The sequence below is a fragment of the Lampetra planeri genome, chromosome 36, assembly GCF_965212315.1.
Source record: "Lampetra planeri chromosome 36, kcLamPlan1.2.h2, whole genome shotgun sequence".
Classification (NCBI taxonomy): Eukaryota; Metazoa; Chordata; class Hyperoartia; order Petromyzontiformes; family Petromyzontidae; genus Lampetra; species Lampetra planeri.
Window position 1 is genome coordinate 2,299,981 of NC_136142.1, and position 24,124 is coordinate 2,324,104.

At 43.8% G+C, this 24,124-nt stretch overlaps 1 protein-coding gene across 1 annotated transcript in view; it reads left to right on the top strand.

Moving 5' to 3' along the window:
• MEGF6 (multiple EGF like domains 6) overlaps window positions 1-24,124 on the top strand; it is a 268,797-nt gene that overhangs the window by 154,785 nt on the left and 89,888 nt on the right. The window contains exon 5 of the mRNA XM_078611384.1: window positions 8,124-8,246. Within this exon, the coding sequence (XP_078467510.1) occupies window positions 8,124-8,246 (123 nt within the window). The remainder of the gene's footprint in view (window positions 1-8,123; window positions 8,247-24,124) is intronic.

A 24,124-nucleotide genomic window follows, 5' to 3' on the forward strand; every position in this document is an offset into this window, starting at 1 on the left:
ACTCAAGAAACGTTAGAGAAACATAAAGTGTGCATTACATTACAGACATATGCAATAGACGCTTCCACAGTGTGGATCTTGGATTGTGTAGACGCATGCACAACGACAAAGATCCCCCGTTTAGCCTTAACAGGCTGTTGCGTCAAGTGCTGTTAGGGAGCACCTATGAAAACCGGCACGGCACGCGAGGGGGTGGGTGGCCAGCACCACGCCCGGCCGCCTTTGTCTCCCCAGTGGCGATGTCTAAACACTGTACTGGGTACTCATTTGAGGCTGAGTCAACCTAAGGGAGGCCGAGGACCGGTTCAAATAATAGTCACCGGTGTTGCCCATCAGCGGAATTCGAACTCAGGTCCCTGGGTTCGAAGTGCCGTACGCTAACCACTACCCCACCGCTCCCCACACACAAACACACGCACACATCCACACACACGCATGCACAGAGACCACACACAAACACAGACTGCATTCTCCAAAAACGAATTGTGCAGATTCCTCTTTCTATCCTCAAGAGTGCTGGAGCTATTTTGTCACTGTCTGCATTGACAGAGGGATGAGGATATCGGGTTGAAATAGTAGGCACGATGGGCTTGCAAGGTCGATTTTCACACTCAACTATACGTGCAATGAATCGTACTTGCAATAATCAATTATGTGTATTGATATACAATATGCGATTGTTTCGCGTAAACCATGCAGCCACGCCATAGGCTCTACATTCACCTTGTGCCACACAGGGACAGCTGTGGCTGGGGGTACCCTTTCAAATATTTGAAATGTAAGTCACGTATCACATGTAAGCACTCATGAGACACCGCGGCGGAAAGGGGCACTGTCAACAACTAATATAATGTTTCATTATTCATTAATTAATCGAACCATGGCCGTGATTTATTCATTATTACATACCGGCAAAACCGTGCAATAATTATAGTGGAAATAAATGTGCGTGGAGAATCCTGCGAGATTTATGATCATTTTAAAGATGGACCATGAACATAACGCGGGAAACGTGAGAGACCAACAACACGGAGACAAGAGAAAAATGAAAAAGGTGCAGCAAATGCTGGCAGAAGGACCTCCACAAAAGGAGCTCGAGACAGCCCCTCTAGAGGAAGAGAGGAGAGGGCATCCACGATTTAGCCCACCACATGCGATCTGCATGCCATCTGCATGCGGTGGAAACATTCCGTCGAGGATTAAAGAAACTTGCCCATTGTTTCAACTGCCTTGCTAGAAGATCGAACCGGCAACCCATGGATTGCAAGTCCATTGTGCTCACCATTAACTTGCGGCAGCATCTTTAAAGCGAGTCACCGGTTTGAAAGTAAAGGGGGGGGGGGACAAAATGCATAGCTCATGTGAATTACGTGTGGGTGTTTGTTGTGGCCGTGTATCCTTCTCCCCTTCTCCTCGAGGCTGAATTTGTATTCAAAGGCAGATGGTTCATTGTGAAACCCAAAAATAACGTCCCACGAATGCTGTGTGTGGCTTTCTTTGACCATTACATAGAAAAAAAACACGCGCAACCATTACAGTATTAAATTGAGGACGCACAATTGAACTAAAATCGTAGCCATGAGAATAAAAGCATTTAATCATGCCCAGTGTAAGGGAGCCTGGGTGAGCTTCTCCACCCACCATTGAATCCCGAGGCTGGCATGAGACTGGAACGAGATTGATATCGGCATCCTGCATTTGTGTTAGTGCGCTGGTGGAATTATTCTGATGCCTCCGAAATCAAGTGTGGGTATGACCTTGTTGTTTTTATCCTAGGCGACCCATACTTGGTTTCAAAGGACTGCAGAAAATGGCATCTATTTATTCACCAAAATATATTTCTTCTATGAAGTGTACATTTGTGTATTTTTTACTGGCAATGTCACTGATCATAATGTAGGTGGCTAACCAAGGATTGTGTGCATCTACCCACAATATCCCTGAAACAACATCACAATTCGGCACCATATAAAGAAGTTCAACATGCATACATACATACACGCCCAGCCATTCAAACTGATAAACGTGGGAGGCAACACAATACAATGCAGCATTGCAAGCTTTTAGGAGCATGCCCAGTGAACACAGGATTACACTCAGCCTGTCTGCATTCACGGAACGCCATTCTCCCTCTCACGCCAGCATTACAAATTCATCTTAATGCAGGTCAGTCTGATGTACGTTCAGTTTCAACGGACTAATTGCAAAAGCGTTACGCATGCCTCGTGCCCATACCTCCTGTCCTCCAACCTGTCTGTCGGTGTACAATACGCCATATGGCAGAACAATTCCAACCTGCTCCGTGGACATTGACAGCTCATGACATTACGATCTTAGCACCTGGAATTGCAAATCTGCACGGTGCCCTCAGTGTTAGAGCAGGAGCACGTGGTCACGCGCGCAGTTTCACTCCAGCAGCATCACAGCTGTTGGAAATGTAAAGCTCTGCATGAGGACTCTGCAAATTACGATCACGTGTTGAAGCAATGAGGCAGTGATTAGAGATGAACTAGCATTACACCGCAGTGTGGTGATTGGACGGTGGTATCCGGTGGAGGTGTATAGTGGTGGATAATGCAATGGATGTCGTTCCATCACTATGATTCGACATTTGATTTCAGCCTGAATAGGTTGAACCCTGTTTTAGGAATATGGAATTCATGTCAGTTGCTCAACGGGCAATGAATATGCGCACAACTCCAATCTTAAATCTTGACTTAAAGCTTTCGTGACTGCAGGGATTCATATTCTTTGAATCTTTCGGTAAAGTCACTTTGTGTAGTGAGTAAAGAGGCCCTGTCTGGTTGGATTGGCATTCCTTAATAATTGCAATACTGTATTATCCAGACCAGCATTATAGCAGTGAACTGTATACTCATCATCATCTAGGATTCCTCAAGATCGAATGTGATGATCGGCCATGGACAGCGATGAGGGTCACCGTGTGTGAGTAAGCAGGTGGCTGATGAGGCCAATCCTGGAACCACATATCTCGTTACAGTGACAGAATGTGTTGCATGCTATGTCGTCGTCAATATCATCGGCCACGGTCAATCCACCAATCGATGAAGGCCTCGCCAAACCGTCGCCACCCTCTCTCAATCCTGCAATGTATCAACTGTTTATGGTAAAGCAAACAATGAAGACGAATGACATGCATTTGTTAAACTGCAGAAAACTGTTTTGTTAACCGCCAAACAATTCAGGAAATTACACATGTTCAGTTATAAAGAATAATTCAATTCCGGGCATTACAGACGTATCATATTGCTCTGTGCTCACAAACATATGGCTAGGCATGACATCAAAGTTGTAATAAATGTGCATGTACGAAAGGTCAATTCATGGATTGTATGACTGCAACCAATTGCTATTTGGAAATCGCTCTTCGTACGCAAATTGTAAATGTTGTGGAGATACTCTCAAGCGACCGGTGTGTTGAACTAGTATCTAATTGGTACGTTTTGTTTAAGTGACAAACCTTACTAATTGGCTGTGTCGGGTGATAATGGGGTTTACGACACATATTTAAGGGATCTAATTCAAAAACCTTTATCATGAATAATATAGGTCTCAAAAACCTACTTGTTAAACTGATGTAATCCTCATCTTTTGCGTTATACTAATAATACAGTCATGCAATATAGGTCTATTGATATCCCGGATCATATTATATTTGCATGGAGACTGGGTGTGGTAGATGTGTGTGACATGGGAGGTTATCAGTTATTTTTTTTCAATTCTGTTCCGATGACGCCGATGTACGTGTACGTCATCGCATGCGGCAGGGCGTGGCATAGTTTGGCGCCAGCTATCGTAGAGTGTGGTCGTGTCGCTACAGTTCTTTGGGGTGAGTACAATGCCTTTAAAAAAACAACGGCGCTACGCCTCACTAAATAAAACTAAGGCTGAACCGCTTGTGCGTTCCGAGATTCAGCGGTGAATGGGACACCCACCAACCTGCAACTTTCAGACCTCTCAGAACGGGAAAAGGTTAATAACAGAACACTGCTTCGAAGGACCTCTCTCTAGGCCCTGCCACTCAGTCTACACAGCCCCAGTGTTTCCCTGTTCACCATTGTCATCTGGCTGTGGGTTTTATCCTCTTTTCTCACAAGACGTTTCTTCCAGCCATCTGGGTCGACTTTTAATTCGTATATTTTTGATACCGTAATAACATTCTTGTAAAATGCTCCTCAAAGACATGAGTCAGTGTATTATTGACCTATTTAACTAATGTTACACTTTCAAGATGTCCTTTCGCTGGGCCTTGCTTGAGTGCAGGTACATGCATAGTGACACACGTGAACACACAGCAGAGATAAAAAAAAAACATCAAGGTGGTGATTGTTCAACAGTTATAACGCCGGCTTGAGACAATGCTTTGAAAAAGATCAGCGGCAATTAAAATATTCAAGTTTGACATTCATTCCATTTTTACAATGCAGAGAGGTCACAGCTATTAGGGAAATTATAGCAATTTTCATGTTAGCATTGGTAAAAATTGAGCCGTGCACCACATCCCAGCTAATAACCCTTAAAGTACGTTATTATTATTGATAATGAGTGCAATGACATGCACACAATCCACAGATGCCATTACTATCGCCACAAAGTATCACTGTGGGCACATAAGCCTTGGGGGAAAAAATCACTAAATCCTGCTGTACAAACCACCAGCTCTCTGGCATTTGATTGACTAAATTACGCATTTACAGGCTAGCATTATCAATTCAAATCTGAACCGGAATGGATAACACTGAGAGGGCCCACTCATTGCATTGTGGAAGTGTGCGGATATGCCTGATGGCTGTGGTAATCAAGGGTTTGACTGTAATTTACACAAACGGCCCCGGATGTAAATATACGGTAAAATTCCTCCTTCCCGCAGTGATGTGTGGGATGAATATCACACGATCACATTATCAGCGATGTTATCTGAAAATTGACTCCAATACTAGATTTGAAACTTTCGTGACTGCAAGGATTCATACTCTTAGGTTTTTTCGGTAAAGTCACTAAGGTACAATTTTTATTTATTTATTTTTACCTACGTGACTTTACCGAAAAAAACCTAAGAGTTTGACTCCAATTGCTGCAAAAGAACAAATGCGGATAACCATTGAGAACTGGATGGATTTGACAGTGAACCACTAATTCTCCCCATAAAAAAAATGTAAACGATAGGAAGTCGTATTTCTTGTCCTTCCAGACACCTCCGATTAGCACGGTTGGTTACGTATGGCGCGAAAGAAGTTCAACATACATACGTGCATACAGGCCTGTCACAATGCGGTCGTGGGGAAAATGACGGATAAGCGTGGTTTCATATGAAGAATAGGGGGCATGGATAATGGAGTTTTCACGGCCTCTACAGGAGTCACGGTTGATAGGGCTACGGAGGAGATACGTTTTGTTGTAATGTATTCAGTGAGCCATATGGCTGGGGAGGTATTTTTTTCGTCTTCACAAGAATTGATTCGACTTAACGCAGTTTTGTTTTCCCCATTAGGCAGACTGCGATCTCTTGAGCTCAGAAAGCGCAACAACGCACGCTCATGAGACGGTCATTGAGCAGAACATCTCCCTCGCCTCCATGCGATGTTCACACTGTCGACGCCTGTGGTTTTAGGAAACTGCTTGAGGATATCAAAAACAATTGTATGTTGTGGCTACGCGACGCACATTCCTCGTCGCATTACGGCCACGCAGTGCCATCTATTGGTAAACTTTGATAGCGCTGTAAACAAGTGAAAGCAACGACTTCAGACGCTGTCTTTCCGACAGACCTGTTCTTCACCTGAGGACGGCTGCTTGCGTTGTGGCCGAAACGTCGTGAGAATTATTTTATTATGTTTTATTTGTATTATTTTATTATTTCCCTTCTACGTGACTTTACCGAAAGAACCAAGAAGATGAATCCCTGCAGTCACGAAAGCTTTAAATCGAAATTCAACGACGAGTATTTAAAAGAGGAATGAATGATTGTGCCGCGTTGTTTCTTTACATTTGTGCGAGGTAACGTTTGCAATTTAGGATGCAAACTCTTGTCCGTAACACTCTGCATCAACACTCCACACGCATGAGAAAGAATCTCAACAAAACTTCCTGTAGAATAATATACGTAGAATTATTGCGATTGGCAGATTATCTTCCCATGTTTATTCCAATATTCGTGAACAGATCGAACACATGTTTGCTGATAGAATGTGTATTTAAGAGAATGCATGCTCTCATTACACTCGTCATCTACATCACACATTTACGTAAGAAAGTACAGCAAATGTTCCCTTTGCCCAGTATACGTAGCATCATTGCAATTGGTAAACTACCGCACCCTGTTTATCCAAACCGTTGTACCTTAACAAAACAAATTATGAAGGGTGTTGTTCTAGGATATTTAGCCCGAACTAATGCACGATTAATTGTGTATACAGTATATATAAAAACAATTATATGGTTGTGAAACGATGACAAGAAAACCTCTGATCGTTTAAGAGTCAGTTCCAGGTTCCAGGAGAACCCATACAACGAGTGCCATATTTGTGCGAATTTGTCAGTTGAAAAAATTACATTTTTTACATTTACCGGCAGACATTTCTATGCGTGGCAAACCAGTAGCCGTTGTTTTTTTCCTATTGTTAGTCGTAATGCAATGTTAGCAGTAATTTTAACAGCCCTAATGTAGACATAGAAACAAATTGTGTTGGTGCAGCTGCGTTGGCAGTGGTGCACAAGCACAATGAACAACAAAAATCCACGACACACTCGTCAACAACACTGGGGCCTTCGAAGCATGAAACAATCGTTGACGTTTCAGGCAATGGTCCTACTTCATAGCACATCATATCATAAGAAAGTTATCCATCGAGGTTTTTGGGTTAGATCGCGAACGTATAAATGTGCCGTTAAACCCGCCACGACCCGACACTGCGAATTAGTAAGGTTCGTCACGTAAACAAGACGTGCTTTATCTGACAAACCAACTATAATTGGCTGTGTCGGCTCGTGGCGGGTTTAACGGCACATTTATATTTATGAAATCTAACACAAAAACCTCTATTATGGATAATATTGGGAGCAAAAGCCGACTTGTTAATATGAAAATCAGAAGAACCACACTTCGCGGCGTGTGCATTATATAACTCCTTTTTCCCCATCATTTCATCCAAAGGTAGAGCGCAGGGAAGTTTTGTTTTGAGACATTGTGGGAGTTTACAGCTGCTGCCAGCTAATGCAGCACTCCTGGGGTCGAAATGGAATGCGGTGCACTAAATCTGATGTAGTTTACGCTCGATATTGGCGAATAAAGAATTACTGATCGACTATTGCCAACAAAGAGCAAGGTTGAAACAATATTAAAAAAAATAAAACATGCTCTTTTTTATCTTGTGTGAGTGCACACACACACACATATACAAAAAAAAACATCTGTCATCTGTGCATGTGCATTTTCTGGCCACGTATATGGCCCAGCATTAAATATACAATTTCTTCTTTTACATATTATTGCAGAGAGCCAAAAGGCACTTCGTTTGCACGCAATCAACCAATCTTTTTGGCACTGGAGATTGCCCGGGCTCGCAGCAATTGGCAGTAATCACAATAAAATAAACCAAGAACCTCAGAGAATGTCGCTTGAAAAATACCAGGCCCTTCCTTCCAGAAGGGAGATTATTGCGGCTTCCTCGGCATGCACCGAACTTTTCACTCGCAGGCAGATGACTTGCAAGCGATGGTAATTTGGTCCCAAACAAACAGCAATTGAAGAAAAATTAATGCTGGCCTTGAAACAGAGCAAAGCATTCACTTATGACATGTTAGTTCTGACCTGACACGACCCCTATATTGTGTAAGCGGATGGGGGGTGGGGGGGAGAAAATCTGGCTCTTTCAGCTGAGAAATAAAAACAATATATTAAGCTGGGAATGTATTCTCTCTAACTCGGTTTGACTTGAGCCAATTACACATATGCTGCTGCTAAAGCATATGGATAAAGAAAACAAATACGGTATTGATGGTAAGGATAAAATAAAGTAAAGTAAACTAATTGCACGCGAGGATTAATTCTCAATTCCCCCCCTCCCTCTCTTGCCCCCCCCCCCCCCCCATGTGTTGTGCAGATTTGAACGAATGTGAGCTCGACAACGGCGGATGTCAAGAGTCCTGCTGCAACACCATTGGGAGCTTCATCTGCAAGTGCGGACTTGGTCACAAGCTCTCCGCCAACCTGAGGTCCTGTGAAGGTGAGCGCGGTGGACTGGGGTTGTGCAACGGCGGCGTCCTGGTGTCTACAGCCCGAGTGGATGTGGATTTATATTATGTTTCCTTCCCCCCCCCCCTTCTGTTCGTACGAATGTCCGTTCGCATGCCATCAGTCACGAATGAGGCTCATGTCTGCCAACGTCCCCGATTCAATTTCGACGGTTTTTTGTTTGTGTTAATTCGGTTCGTAATGGTCAGCTGGATTCGCGAGTATACCGAATCATTACGAGCATTGGTTCGTGCTCATTCCTATTGGTCAGCTGAGTGAATGACATATTCGTACAGAAGAGGACATGTACGTGTACAGTATATATGTATTCTAGATTAGAAGTTTTCGTGACTGCAAAGATCCATACTCTTTGCTTTTTTCTGTAAAGTCACGTAGGTAAAAAATAAAATAAATTAAAAATGAAAACAACTAAAAAATGTAATGAATTAAAAATGAAAACAACTAAATGTAGTTGTTTTCAACTAAATTTAGTTGTTTTTATTTTAAATTTACTTGTTTTCATTTTAAATTTTTTAGTTGTTTTCATTTGTTATTTATTTTATTTTTTACCTACGTGACTTTACCGAAAAAACCAAAGAGTATATATATATATTTTATATAATGTTGCACTCGTCACACAATAAAGTCCTTGGCAACGAATGAACCACAATACCTCGCTGTTCTCGTCAAGGAGCATAAACCATCTCGTGAACTCCGATCAGCCTCGTAGCAGCAGCAGCAGCAGTGGCTCTTTGGCTGGCTATCGAACAAAAACGGTCACCGCAAGTGCTTATGCAACCATCTGGAAAGCTCTTCCTTCCGATATTTGGAAGCCACTGAAGCTATGCACTTTTGAATCCAGATTGAAAACTCATTTCTTCAGAACAGTTTTTTGTGCTCAGTTTGTTGTCCTTCCCCCGGCATGTCCAATTAGCATGGTGGGTCACGTACTGGGCCAAATAAGTTCAACATACACAGATGTAATTGCCCAGTAGCCAGTGAGAGTCAAAGGCAGAGGGTTGGCTTGGACTATACTCGCTTAGAGACATTGAGGTCAGAAATACTTCGTGCAAAAGTAAGAGTTTTATGATGGACAGACTGGCCTCCACCATGGGAACTTGGAATGATTCATATTTGTCCAGGGCTCGTGGTGCATTTGCAGCCATTGATACAGCACAGCAGAGCGCAATCCACTGCTGGGAGAGAACTTTCCCCGCGCCATGCAGATCATCTGGGATATTTGCTCCACACTTCGCCATGCTGGTCAATGATGAATGGTAAATGTACAATTAAATACATCGTCAGATCATACCATACACATGCAAAATCCTCCCGGACAGCCCAGCCATTTGTTGCTTACGCAGGATAAGTGGGGCGAAAAAAATGCCCCCAGGCAAGGCAAGAGAATATGAAATGCCACAATTGCTCACACCCCCTCCCTTCACCAGTGAAAGTAAAGACTGGCTTCAACTTAAAGGCTCCATCCTGCACTGATATACGAGACACACACACACGTGCATTTTTAATTACAGTGACTTTCACATGCTGTCAATTAATGGGGGCATCGTGGTGACTCATGAAATATAATGATAATTACGAATGCACCTGCACACATTAACATGTGGTCATATAACGTAAAATCTGGACCAAGGCCGCCTTCAGGATGCATAACCATGGGAAATGCATTGTTCATGCACTCTCAGGCACAAGTGCAATACGTGTGTGCCCATGTTTACACAAAGACAAAGATCCCCCGTATATCCTTGACATAATTTTTTGGGCAAGTACTGTTCGTGAGCACCTATGAAGGCCAGCACGGTGCACGAGGGGTGGGTGGCCAGAGTGATGTCTGACGTTCTGCCCCCCCCCCCCCCCCATCGACCATGCACGGAGCTTCTTCGCTTCACAAAGAAGCTCATGAACCTCATCGGTAACCAACCGAGAACACATTTGTTCTATAAGCGGAGTAACACAGCACAACTGTGAGAACCTACATAGGAGAATCTACTCTGTGAGTTCCATTGCAAGGCAGGGTGCATTTATGGTTAAAAAATTCCATAAAAACAGCGAGTGGAATGACCAAAGCCTACATGGTCAATCGTTTTTTTGTTCTGGCAACGTAGATTTTTGTTTTGTTTAAGGTGATGGACAACACATAGCCATGGCCCTCATTCTCCAGCAGAGTTGAAGAAAGAAGCCTTTCATCGTCTCATTTACAATTACTGGGATGACATCGGGGCTGCAATGAGGGCTGTGCAGACTGCTGGGATAAGGGTGTGTATCTGGGGATTTTCCACCATTCACCACTGCCACGGCAAAGCAACAACCTCGTCCATTATAACCATATCCACTCCGGACATTCAGCATAGCCTTACAACTAATGCACCGTACCTAGGGAATAGCAGTACGGTTACCCATTATTACAGCAATTAAGGAACGGCATGTGTGCAATTAAATAGCGGCAGAGTATGCATTGGCTGGCCAGCCGTTCACCCTTCATGCAATACTGATTAAAATCACAGACTGATACGAACATATAAAGATTCTCAGTGTTCAAAGTCAAAGTGTCTATGTGCTCAAGCGAACTTTGGAAAGTACTGATCTCTGTTGGCAGCCTTGAGTCGGTGGTGAAAGTGCCGCATTCGCTTGGCAAGGCCAGGACAATGACACGCACTATGACGATCATGGTTGATCCACTGCTGGATTAAGGACTCGTCAAAGTGCAACCATCTCCCATGATCCTGCAATGACTTAAGATCATCTATAACTAGAATAAACTTTTTATTTTATTTTATAAGCTAAGGCCCACTGAGCTGTGTAGCTCTTTTTCAGAAGCGACCTGGCCACAAATGACAGCTCAACGAAGTGGCTGATCACGTGGACATGTATAGCAGACAAATACTCTAAACGCATGATGCTGAATCTAAATGTGGAGGTAAAAAATCGAAGGGCCCGTAGAAAAATCCACACGACCACAGGGAGAGAGACACGCAGACTCCAAATATACAGGCGTCAGTGTCGGGATCGAACCCACGCGAACCTGTGTAGCAGGTGAGGCATTCGACATCTCGCCACCGTGGCGCCCCGAGTTGCCGTTGAACTCCACATTGTTCAATATAATCAATCGTTGCTCCTTCTGCGTCTCAACGTGATCCCAATAATGCTTCGTTGCACACCCTCCCGAGTTCGTTCCTTTCGTTTGATTGGGGATAAGCACGTTTCTAGCGCATGTCGTAGCAGGTAGCAACGCACCGATTAAGAAAATTAAAAATAAAATGTTGAAATCACGAGGATGACACGAGACGACGTTGGAGTGCTTTTGAAAATCTGACCTTCAATTTGATAATTTATCAAATATATTTTTAAAATCAATCAACCAGATAGCTACTTAACCCACGTAGGTTGTACATACACATAATAGGTATCTCTGTATTTATTTTATTCAGTTATTATGGCTTTTTCTCATCATTTACAGATTTGGTTATTGATTTTGCTGTCGTTCCGGGCTCCGATAAGTGAACACTCAGCATCGGCAGGCAAAGCGGGCACGGGCAGCTTGCCGCCTTTCCTCCGGCATTAGCCGCAAACGCCGTGAAGAGTTGTGAGTTGCCCTGCGAGAGTGTCGGCAGCCCTGCAGCCTGTCTCGGCGAGTGAGCGCCCCGCCGACACCCAGTGTGTAAATGGGTCAACAGCTGTTGACCCAAGTGTCCCACGCTCACTGCACGACGTGGCCCTGCCCGACCTAGAAAGCCAAGTATACCCTCTCCCTACTTCCCTCCCTCCCTCTCTCGACGCATTTATCCAATTGTGCTATGCACGCTCTCCAGTGACTCTGCTAGCATGACCTAAGAAGCAATGTGTCCTTTATAGTTGCCCCTTCGTGACTCACAGGGGAGCGTGGGGTGGGGGGATAGACTTGCGTGCGCACGTGCGTCTGTGCACGAGCGGCTCCCAGTGTCAAAGACCTGCCTGAAATCGCCGAGCTTCAGGTCACTTGACGTCTCTGGGGCGGCGGTTATTACCGCGGTGGCAATTACGCGCGCGCGGTACGCGGGCGATAGGTGGTCATCCGTAATTAGCGTCACTTGCTCGGCCGCACTAAGGGGGCCATTCACGTCTGTGCTCGCTGATCACGTGGTCGTGAATGGAGTGGCGTGAATTAGCCCACTGCCCAGGTAGCCGTGGGATACGAGTTAACCAGAGCACCACTTTTAGAAGAGATGTATAGACATAGGTAGATATAATGTCCGTTATAGCCAGGTAAGAGCTCACTGTGGTTCAGTTAGGCCGGTTTTAGGAGGTAAGGTCACATTTAATAGCAGGTAAGCTGGCTCTGATTATGAATTTAAACAATTTAAATGTATTAGCAACCAGCTTACTTTTGAACAATAGTAAACTATTTGGAAAGCAATGGATGCATTTATTATAAAGCTTACCCTAAAAAATGTGGGTTAAATAATGATGGTATTAGAGGCAATGCATGATATTAGGAATTGCATTTATAAAAATAAACCTTTCTACAAGGGACTTAAGGTGCTGTCCATCACAATTCATAGGCATAGAAGAGGAAAAACAAAGACGACTAAGGGAGGCTGATTCGCAGAACTGAAAACGAGAACAGATGGGCCTAGAGGCGGGGTGTGTCTGATATGGGGAGGCCTTCATCCAGCAGTGGACAGATCAAGGCTGATTATGATGGCACAGCGTACTAGAGCAAATGTAAATCCAAATTGTATACTGATGGAAATTAAATTGATAAAAAGGGATATTGTACGGAGCTTGCCAACTATCAACCAACTCCTCATTCCAGCAGAAGATGTATCAAGGCTGACGATGATGATGATGAAATCCCTTTCCAAATCAGGTTACATTAGCACGCTTACAAATTTACAAACCTTCAACCAGCAGTCGATTGATCATGGCCAAGATGATGATGACGATGACTAGGCTTGAACACGACGTTTGAGGGTACGAGCTGCCATAGACCCGTGCGAGTGTAAATGAATCTGCTGCTTTGCACGAAGTGGTGTGCACCCACCCAACCCCTCCCCCCCTGCTGCTTCTCGGCTTAGCGTACACGAATGGGTCAATCGTGTCACTGCCCTAGGTGCCATCTGAGCTGTACCTGGTCAGGGGCAAGCACTTAAGAGGTGAAAGAGGAAATTGGAGGGGTGGGGGGGTGAAAGAAAATGCAAAGGTGTTTCTGCTCTGTAACACAGGCACCGGGTAACACCAAATTTGTCCCCGAAAAATAAGAGCCAAAAACACAGGCCTGCACGTAAAGATCTCCCATATAGCCGCGCCGAATGCTGTGGGGAGTGCTGTGAAGTGAGTACTCAATGCACCCTCGCACAGACACAACGATCCCCTTGTATTCTTGAACAGGCTCATCAGGGAAAGTGCTGTTAGCGAGCACCTACGAAGGTTGGTGGCCGACACCACGCCTGGGCCTGCCTTTGTCTCCCCAGTGTTCATATTTTCACAGCGCGCCAGATACTAATTTAAGGCTGAGTCGACCCAGGCGAGGCCCAAGACAGGTATAAATATTCACCATTATAATTGATCAGGAGCAGTGTGTGTGCACACTGACATACACATGCACACACACGTGACTGCCTTCAACATTATCATTCATTTGAGGTGACTGAACACTAAAAGCCATACATCTCTGCACTGCGGGACATTCAAAGACAACATTCCTTGTAATATACACTCATAGCTCGCTCTATCCATGAAAATAGAGTTCTTGTGAAAAGGTGGGCTTATAGGAATGCAGGGCATGTTGTTTCCACAACCAAATTTAAAACATAGATTAAGCTCTTTAAAGGCCGACCAGATTACACTGTTAACGTTTCACTTTTGGAGAGTAATGTTACCCACGTGGCGAAACGCACTAGTTCCTTAGGTTGTGATTTTTGGGCAAGGCTGGCACTACGAATGCCAAAAAAAAAAACTTGAGAGAGCTGGGACACAATGTGTAATTATTTCACGATATTTTTTTTGTTCTCTTTTCATTTATCAACCGACGTATTTATTTAAACAATATTGTGGAGCGCGACTTAATCGTTTAATAATGTTTTTTTTTTACTTTGTCGCTAACAGATGGTAGAGAAAATGGGAAAATAAATATAATTTTAAAGTTCTGTGAGTAAAGCCAAAATAAAGACACTGGTAAGCGGTTTGAATGCCTTTGACAGAATTGCAAAAAGATAATTTTTTATTCAAGAGGCAATTACTAAAGTGTGACTGCATAATGGCAATGTTTATTAATTCCTGCTAAACTTGTACATCGACAAAGACCACTTAACACCCATTCATCATTCTCACACAAATAACCAACTTCTGGCACACATCAAAAATACCCAAAAATAATATTGCATAACATGCTGCACACCTTCGCCCTACCTTTTCAAATCGTACCCCCAAAGTATGTTAAGACAAAGTTGCGTGCAGTCCATGCTTAGCTTCGCTGTTTTGATTTCTTGCACCGTTTTGGTTTCCTTTCGTATGTTTTTTATGTAATAATCCAAAATAAAATAAAAACTTTTATTTTCATACCAATAACGTTACACTTGCATTTTCAAAGTAATTTCGGACGGCATCAACCCAAGGGAATATCACGCACCTCCTATCCTTGCTACGTTTTCTTCTCTGCATTCTCTCCTTTGCAGTACTTACTCAGATGGACATGGTCGTTTGGCTATTCCTCGCTGAAGCTGCAGCAAATGCCATGGAAAGCAATACGAAGTTCACATCTTACGAGTACCATCTACAAATGCTTCATCTAAGATGTCTGGCCAGCATAGACGAGTAGGTCAACAATTCCAGTCTAGAGGGGCTCTCTAGCACTCCGGCAGTCGCGTGCGCAAGCAATAGGAGGGCTTCACCTTTTGCATTTTATAATTATATACAACCAGCACTGAAGACACACGGCACCATACACATGAAGGCATTTTAGAGTGTGAATACAGGCAATCATTGTTTGTGATTACCACCTGAAAAACCTACAGTGTGGGGCTTACGTTTTTTTAAAATAATTTATATAAATATATAAAACAAATTATTAAATGAATAAATACCAGGACCGGATGCCACTGTTATGAAAGTATTTGTCAGCAGGGTATAAACCCAGCCACTGCCAATGGAGGTAAAAGCAAAACCCCCAACTTTCATTTCGCACTCTCACATCACGTGACGTGTCTGGAGGTAATTAAACAAAACTATCGACTCAAAACGAACAAAAACAACAAAACAAAATCCCTGCAGGAAGTAATATTAAAACAACTCGCGGGAAACTTTTGAGCCGGCGTTCTTTTCGGGAAAGGAATATGCCGACGCAGCTGGCGGCTGCTAACGCACGAAATGACAAGAGAGGGCATTGACCGTTGACAATCGATGGAACTCAACCTGCACTGATAAGTCGATGGCATCCCATCATTCGGCAGATTTAATTAGCGGTCGGGCATGTGTTTTTTTCATGCGATCTGGTAAAGCTTTGTAATGTATCCCCCACCGCTGTCGCCGCCGCCACAACAGCCTCTGACTGATCAGGCTGGAATTTGTGTTATATTCTGACATGGTCACGAGAAACCACAACACTCCAAAGGGGGCAAAGGTCACCCCCTATTTGACACCTCAAATGATCTTTCAACCGTGCGTGGCATGGTGGTGTTGGTGGCTTATCTGTAGTGTGGCACTTCTGAGGCTGGATTGGGGGATTGTGCAGAGATTCAGCACAGCGAGTAATCTGTTGACTTATTGGTGTGAAGTTTGAAATCCAGACGGGATGATCGAGGGCGATAAACCTTGAGACTGAGTCGATGCCTATTTTTCTTTACAACCCACGCATTTCTTGGTTTCGTGATCGTCATTGAAACATTGAGCAATTTTATTTTCTTCCATTTCCTATACAACAGTAAAAATGGATGTTCTAGAAAAAACAACTGGCGGCTACATTGTGGTCGGGTAATATGTGGGTGGAACATATTTTTCAAAAACTTCCTGGTCAGGGAAAAATAGTCAATCAATTCCCCTTCAAGAGGCTCTCAACGATCATTGATATGAGACAATCGTTCAGGGTTAGCTGTTTATCCTATAAAAAGCATGTGGTGGGGGTAAAGAAGTGTAGGTATTCTCATCTCTTCCAAGACATCTGGCCAGGGTGGCAGAGTAGACCAACATCCCTCTCGAGGGTCACTCTCGCGGAGGCCTTTGCACGAGCAGCGGCGTTCGTAAGAAATGTCGGGGTTGCATCTTCAACTTGTTGTTACCCATGTGTCTATCAATCTTGAAGACCCACTGCAAAATAAGAACAACAATCACTTTGCAAAAAGCCACTCCTTAAAACATCTGTCTAAAACATTAACGGTTTTGCATTATCCTCGTGGTACGGATACCAATATCCCCAAAGGTATTTTGTCGTGTGGAAGTGTACCTGCAGTTTCCTATCCCACGAACGCATCACAAACAATCGGTTTAACAATTGACGGATTATAAACTGGCGATGTAGGGTCAGCTGAGAAGGGAAGCAAGGCACATTCAGGACCTCTGCCGATAGCGAGAGTGGAGCTCTGGAATAGGGCTCCCGTGTCTGAGCTACGAGTATTTGGCTGCTATAAATTGTCCACGTAATAAGCCACTTCGTTTGAGCTATCATTTGTGGCCAGGTAGCTTCTGAAAAATAGGGTAATAGCTCTGTGGTCTTTACCTGGTAAGATAAAACCAAATAGTTTAGTTTTATTTGTATATGTTTTTTTGTGATTTGTTTACCTTTACAATGACTTTGCACCAGAGGTGTGGACTCGAGTCATGTGACTTGGACTCGAGTCAGACTCGAGTCATGAATTTGATGACTTGCGACTCGACTTGGACTTGCATAACAATGACTTTGTCCCACCTATGAGATGTGGACTCGAGTCATGTGACTTGGACTCGAGTCAGACTCGAGTCATGAATTTGATGACTTGCGACTCGACTTGGACTTGCATAACAATGACTTTGTCCCACCTCTGCTTTGCACTCATGCCGTGTTTTTATTTTGTTTGTTGTTGTAACGTTATTACCCGCCCCTACTGGACATCTGCGAAAAGGAGCTTTATAATTAATCGGATTCCTCCAGTATAAATAAATAATCTGATTCTGGTTCTGAGCTAGATAGGTTGCAGCTGCACACAGTCGTTAACAGGGGCATCACCCACAGGGAACTTTCGTCCCGTGGCGTAAAGTTGCGTTTGCTCATCGTGAAATTAACGGCTTCCTTTGAGTTTGCCGCTTGGTTGACCTGCTAATGTAAGCGATGAACTCAAACGTACGGGTTATTTGGTGGAATTATTCAATTTAAAGGCAGTTTATTTAGCCCAAACAAACGGACTGCTACTCATGCGCTGGGACATTTAATTTATGTGACCCTCGAAATGGGAGGGGAAATGAAATGTGCAGTCTTTGTAAGATGTTTAGCGTTCTGTTTACCTACTCGCCAATTTTTGAGTCACGAATCAATGCCCTTGAAGATACTCACAGACCTTTATAACATCCCGAGCCAAGTTGCCGTCCAATGCTGTCTGTAGGTTGAACATCATAATTCCAAACATCAGACATTCACTTCCCGTTCGGCGATACACATAATGTTCTTATTTCCTGTACACACACAGAACTGCATTTTTTGTATGTAAGTGTTTCTGCACACATTTGTCTGTTTTGCAAATTTAAATCGATGAATTTACATCCCCGGTATCCATTTAGGTAAACAAATACATGTTTTTCTCGTTAAAAAACACAATGACATCACAACGTGGGTATGCAAACGTGTTAACGCAAGCGTGTATGTACACGTGCACACGTGTGTACACGTGCACACGTGCAATGTGGGGAGCGACGGCAAAGTTGTTAGCACAATGCGCGACGAACCCAGTAACCAGAGTTCAATTCCCGCCAACATCGGTGATTAATATTTGAACCGGTGCTAGGCCTCCCCTAGGTTGACTCAGCCTTAGATGAGTACCTGGTCCATTGTGTAACTTCATCACTGAGAAACCAAGGCAGCCAGGCGTGGGACTGGCCTTTATTAGTGCTCGCTGACAGCACTTGCCCCAACATTGTGTTCAGGCTATACGGGGGATCTTTCTCTTTGCGCGCGTGCATGGGTGTGCATGTGTGCAAAAGTGCAAGTGTGTGTGTGTGCGTGCGAGCCTTCGTGCGTTTGTATGCATGTGAGTGCATCGAACAGCCCCCATGTTCACGGTATTGGATTATGCCCTGGTGGCAAACTTAAAACACTAAACGGTTAAAACCTTACAGATGGCTCCATGGAAAGTTTTCCACCGATTCTGCTTCTGCTTTGATCCTTCCAACTAAATATTGTACGCAAAATTAACCGGAACGAATCACAGCGATGAATGTCTCTACTATGCGGGCTGACCCAGGAATCATGTTAATTGTGTCAGTCAAAACATAACATTCCTTAGAATGAAGTGCCCGTGCCTACCAATCACGTGTACAAATCCTGATCGCCTTTGGAAAGAAAAACTAAACTATTTACTCAAAGGAAACTCAATCCGTAAAATATGAATGGCGTAATTCCACTTTCCTTGATATACATATGCGATTGTCATTTTGAAGAAAAGACATCTGGAATTTACCGTCTAAACTATACCAAGATCATTCATCAAGGAAAACAATTTTATATATATAGACTTGACGTATACTTTTGTAAATGTTTGGATTGACTCTTTGTTTTAATGTTTCGTGACTGCCTGAGACACCAAGTTTACTTCTTCTTGAAATCGTATTTTGTGTAATTTTCTCCATTAACTCTACTCACATAATGGAGCCACTTTCCGCTCCTAAAGTTACGTTTTTTATATATATATAAAGCGACGTAAGTGCAATTTCCCTTTTTTTACTTTGCCTTATTACGTTTCACTGCATTCATTTATTGCTAAATTCAGTCTACATTTGTCAAATTGTTGGGCTCTTAAATTGTTACTGACGTGTAACCCTCGTCGCAGAAGAGACGATGTGGCCCCACTCCTCAATCGTTTTTTCCATCTCCTGGTGAAATAAAAGTAACGACAACAACAACGAACTGCACTTCAGCTTGTTTCAGGCAATAACCAACATTTATTGTTTCAGACTGTCACTAAAATCTCATTACAGTATACACACACACACCAAAACACTTACATATCCTCGTTTAACATTTTAAGGAAAAGAAAACTACGTTCCGAAAAACTTTGGAATTTTGCCTAAACAATAAATCTGCATTGCAGATAACGCTTTGAATGAATACAACATTAACACTCCCCCTGACTTTGATGCAATTTAGCAGATGCTATTCATTTAATAAATTACGGATGCAAACAAAAAAACACATTTCTGAAGATTCACCAGCATTTACCACTGCCGCTCTGACGTTTTGCAGTGAACATGGCGATGGCGAGTTCACTTCGATGCATTTGCCGTGCCTTCTGACTGTGGCTTCTGGCCATATCTGACCATATCTGCGCAAGGACAGACCTACGTTGCCTGTGGCTCGGGCACGGCAGGCACCGCTGTGAGCAGCGGCGCCGCAGATTTTTCAAACAAGCTAACCGTGGGTTGGCGCGGTAATATTTACGGTGCAGGAGAAAAAAATGGGGGAAATAAACACGGCGTGAAAGAGCGGCGAGTTGAATTGTGAGGTGAACCGATGTGTACCTGCTGCCGTGTGCGTGTTTGAGGGTTGTGCGGTCCGTGAGATTGCGTGCCGCGGTTTTTTTGTCATCTGAACGGTTCAAAAGAGGATTGCTGAGCTGTGGACGAAAACACGTGCGACGAGTTTGTTTAAGAGTCAGTTTTGGATAGAGAGCAGATGAAATGCGGTTAATGTTTAATACGACTCCGTGAAAACTCTTCACTCTGTTACATATACAATTTCATCTCTCGACCGGTTAATTTATAAACACAAAATATCATCAGCAAAATAGAGACGGGAACATCTTGAGAAAAGAGTGCTTTGAAATCACAGAGACACGGTGTTCGGCATATTTGTCATATTTAGGGCTGAGTGAAATGTGATTATTGTCATCATCTTCACCACGTCTATACGCTGTACTCGGTATTCATTTAAGGCTGAGTAAATCTAGGGGAGCCCCACGACTGGTTAAAATATTTGCCAGTGTTATTGGATCTGAGCGGGGAATTGAACTCAGGCCGCTGGGTTCTTAGCGCGGTGCACTAACCACTACATCACCGCTCTCCATACATACTGGGAGGACAGTAGTGTTGAAACACAGGCTAAATGTGTTTTTATAGATTTTAAGTGTTCGTGACTGCAAGGATCCATACTCTTTGGTTCTTTCTGTAAAGTCACGTAGGTAAAAAAAATAGAAATTAAAAATAAATAAAAGTAAATTAAATCACGACGTTTCGATTGCAACACAAGCAATCATCATCAGATGTGAAAATCACAGCTAGAATTTTTTGTTATTAGTATAAATGTGTTATAACTATCTTCATCATCAACCACTGTCTTATGAGTTTGTGAGTTAGATGTACATAATCAACTTACAATTTAAGGAGACAATAAAAGTCAACCACGTGTACGTATGAAGTTCATACCATGTATGAATAAAATATATTTCCAGTTTACTAGTTTAAGTTGGCTTGAACTGTTGATTGCACAAAGATAGGAATTAAATGTGCATTAAGAGCTATTGCCTTGGCAAGACGTTCACGTAAGAAGTTCAAAAGGCAGATGTTCTGCCTCCCTCAACCCCTGAAAATGTGGATATCCCCTCAAAGAACAGGTTACCCTTTCATTTCCTCACCCACCTGAGGACGGGCGGTGTTTGTGCGGCACAGTAAGTGTGGCAGAATGAAGAAGGTTAAACAATAATCCACATCCGACCCAGCGTGACCTTTCAGTCGCCTGAAGGTGCAGCAGCCAGTGGAGGAGGGACCTGGAGCCAATCTGGTGCAGGAAGAAATACATGAATTTCGATTTAAAGCTTTCGTGACTGCAGGGATTCATCTTCTTGGGTCTTTCGGTAAAGTCACGTAGATAGGTTTGTTATTTTCTTTTAACCTATCTACGTGACTTTACCGAAAGACCCAAGACTTTAACCTGGTAACTTTTACATTACAGTTAATATACGCAGTCCATATCGTATACATTAAACGGTAAAGTTTACTGGCCAGCATTGAATAAAACGACTTTTGAAAAACAAAGCGAACGTAACTATTGCATAGAGTGTGGCGAAAGTCATCGCAGCCGAATTTAACGTTTGATGATTTTCCCTGCGACTAAAGCGGGGTATTATAGAGGTTCAGCCCTGCAATTGCTCGCTCTCACTCCACTGGAGGGCTTATCCTGGAGATACCCCAGTAATGAGTATCCTGCCGAACCTTCCACGGCGTCCTGATGTCTTGCAAGACTCATTTATTTATAGAGTTGTTTTTTTGTGTTCAGTTTGTTGTACTTCCCCCGCACCTCCGATTAGCACTGGTTGGCTACGTACGGCGCGAAAGAAGTCCAACATGCATACGTGACGTACACTTTACTCCCGTGCGTGGAACGAATAAACACAATAATAGTCCCGGCACAACCGTTTTTTTTAATTCACCGTCGTTGCAAAGGGTCTTGTCACTGAACGATGCCACCCGCGGGTTCATGGAATGCGCCGTTGGCATTGAATGAGACCCCCGATTTTATCGAGCGAGTGCAATGAACGCGAGGACGTAGGCCGCCATAACAAGAACCCCCCCCCTTCCCCCGTGCATCCATGCTGGTCGTCACCAGCTGATCATCACTCGTGTTTTCATGACTTATTCCAGCCGAGGCACCTTAGTCACGCACGCTCACCACATTCCCCCCCACCCACCCACTCCCATTTACGCCTGATGAACTGCGGCTGAATTTTGACCTCGAAATGTGGAATTCAAAACAAGCGTGCTGTAAAACATCACGATCAGCGAGGGGGGTTGGAGGGTACCTCACGATCATCGTGTGACCTCATCGTGCTCCTGCCGTGGTTGCCAACAGCTGCGCGCTCACCTCCCACCATGCGTCCGTCGCCACGACGTGCCGGCTGAAAGACCCACTTTAGCGAAATCCATTTATTGCCGGGCGAGCGTCGACATTTTTCGAGTGCGAGCAAATGTGTGTTTTGTTTGAGAATGCGAACGCAGGAGAGGTACTACCCATCTTGTCATACTCGTCGTTAGCCGTGGTCAATCCGCTGCTGGATGAAGGCTTTCCGGCCCATGCCACAGGCACCTCTCAGAATTCCGCGATGCAATAACCCACTGATCTCATTCCTCTATCTCCTATATGGTGAAGTATGGTCAACCACGCACCCTCCCCCCCGTGCCCCCCCACCATGACTGACGCACCTAATCTGGTACATGTGCCAACATGTGCCAACATATATTGGCACATGTCGGCACAGATTGATACGGCGAATAATTTGATGCACTATAATCAATTTATGTTTGCAAGAACTTGCATACATTTTTTTACTGCCATAATTAGATTGGGATTATGATTGGTGTTTAAACCTCATTCAAGACCCAAACATCGCACCTCGCGGTTTTGACATTTCTAGAAGACACTGGTGGTGTCACGATCAACCGCATCCGAACATCGCCTTGATGCATGGGATCTTAAAGACGCGCAACAGCAGCGCGATTGTGTTCATGCAACCCAAACTATGCATCGTGTAGTAAGCCACTGTAGCCTGCACCCTATCAACAGACGAGGAACAACTGAACTACACGAACTCTCTTCTGAAGCCCTCTCATCGTGGGTAGCAGACCTAGACATTGGCATTTAGCTCCTGACATATTGCCATCAAACGCAACCGTAGAATAGAATTGGTGTTCAAAGGAATTCACAAATATAATGAGCAAAATAATTACCGTGTATATTATATTTAAAGTGAATACAAAAGGAAAAACACTGTTGGGCGTTTGCATAAACCACGTGTTGTTTTTCGTATAAAGATATTACTTGGGAGCCACTGGAAGCTACAATTAGAATAGTTTACGGAAATGGGAACAGATTTACAGCTTGGATAATCAACATTACCCAGTTTGGCTGCCGAGGATCAGTTCAGGTTACATTTCCCCCATGCTGAACGTGTTTCGCCTGCAGTGTGTGATTATGCCAGCCACTCTCTGTGGTCACCATTGTTGCCCACCCTCCGCAGTGGTCATCCTCTTTGGGCACTCCCTCCTTCGACTGCCATTCTGTCACCAGTCTCGTCCACTGCCCAAAGTCCCTTCAACCCTTCCCCGTTCCGAGACGTCTGCAAGTTGCAGGGTGGTGGGTGTCCCGTTCGCCACTGAATCTCAGAGCACGCAAGCGGTTCAGCTCTAATTCTATTTAGAGAGGCGTAGCGCCGCTGTTTTTACAGTTACTGGACTCACCGCAGAGAACTCCAGCGACACGACCGCACTTCACGATAGCTGGCGGAAAAATGTGCCACACGCCCTTTCCCGCGTGGCATTTTACATCCGATGCCTCATTTGAATTCCGAGGGTGTATTTGCCCGTGCTTATTTTCACACGCTTAAGTTTCTGATCAGTGCTCGATGCCAGAGATCATGTTTTTCGACACACATGTCACAGTGGGATAATATGATGCAATGATTGAAAACTTTCATCTTCGCACACTAATGTCTTGCTTTTCATTACCACTGTCACTCTACCTGCTTTCACTCACCTCAACTATCTTCCTTTTCATTTTCATCCCCCCTTATATAATTGCCCGATTTATATAATGTACATATAGTTGTGTTTCCCACTCGTGATTTTCTTGTTGTGCGTGACAAGTGTTGTGATCGCAAAACATTTTTTAGGATCATTTAAGGCTACATTTGTCTGCATGTGAAA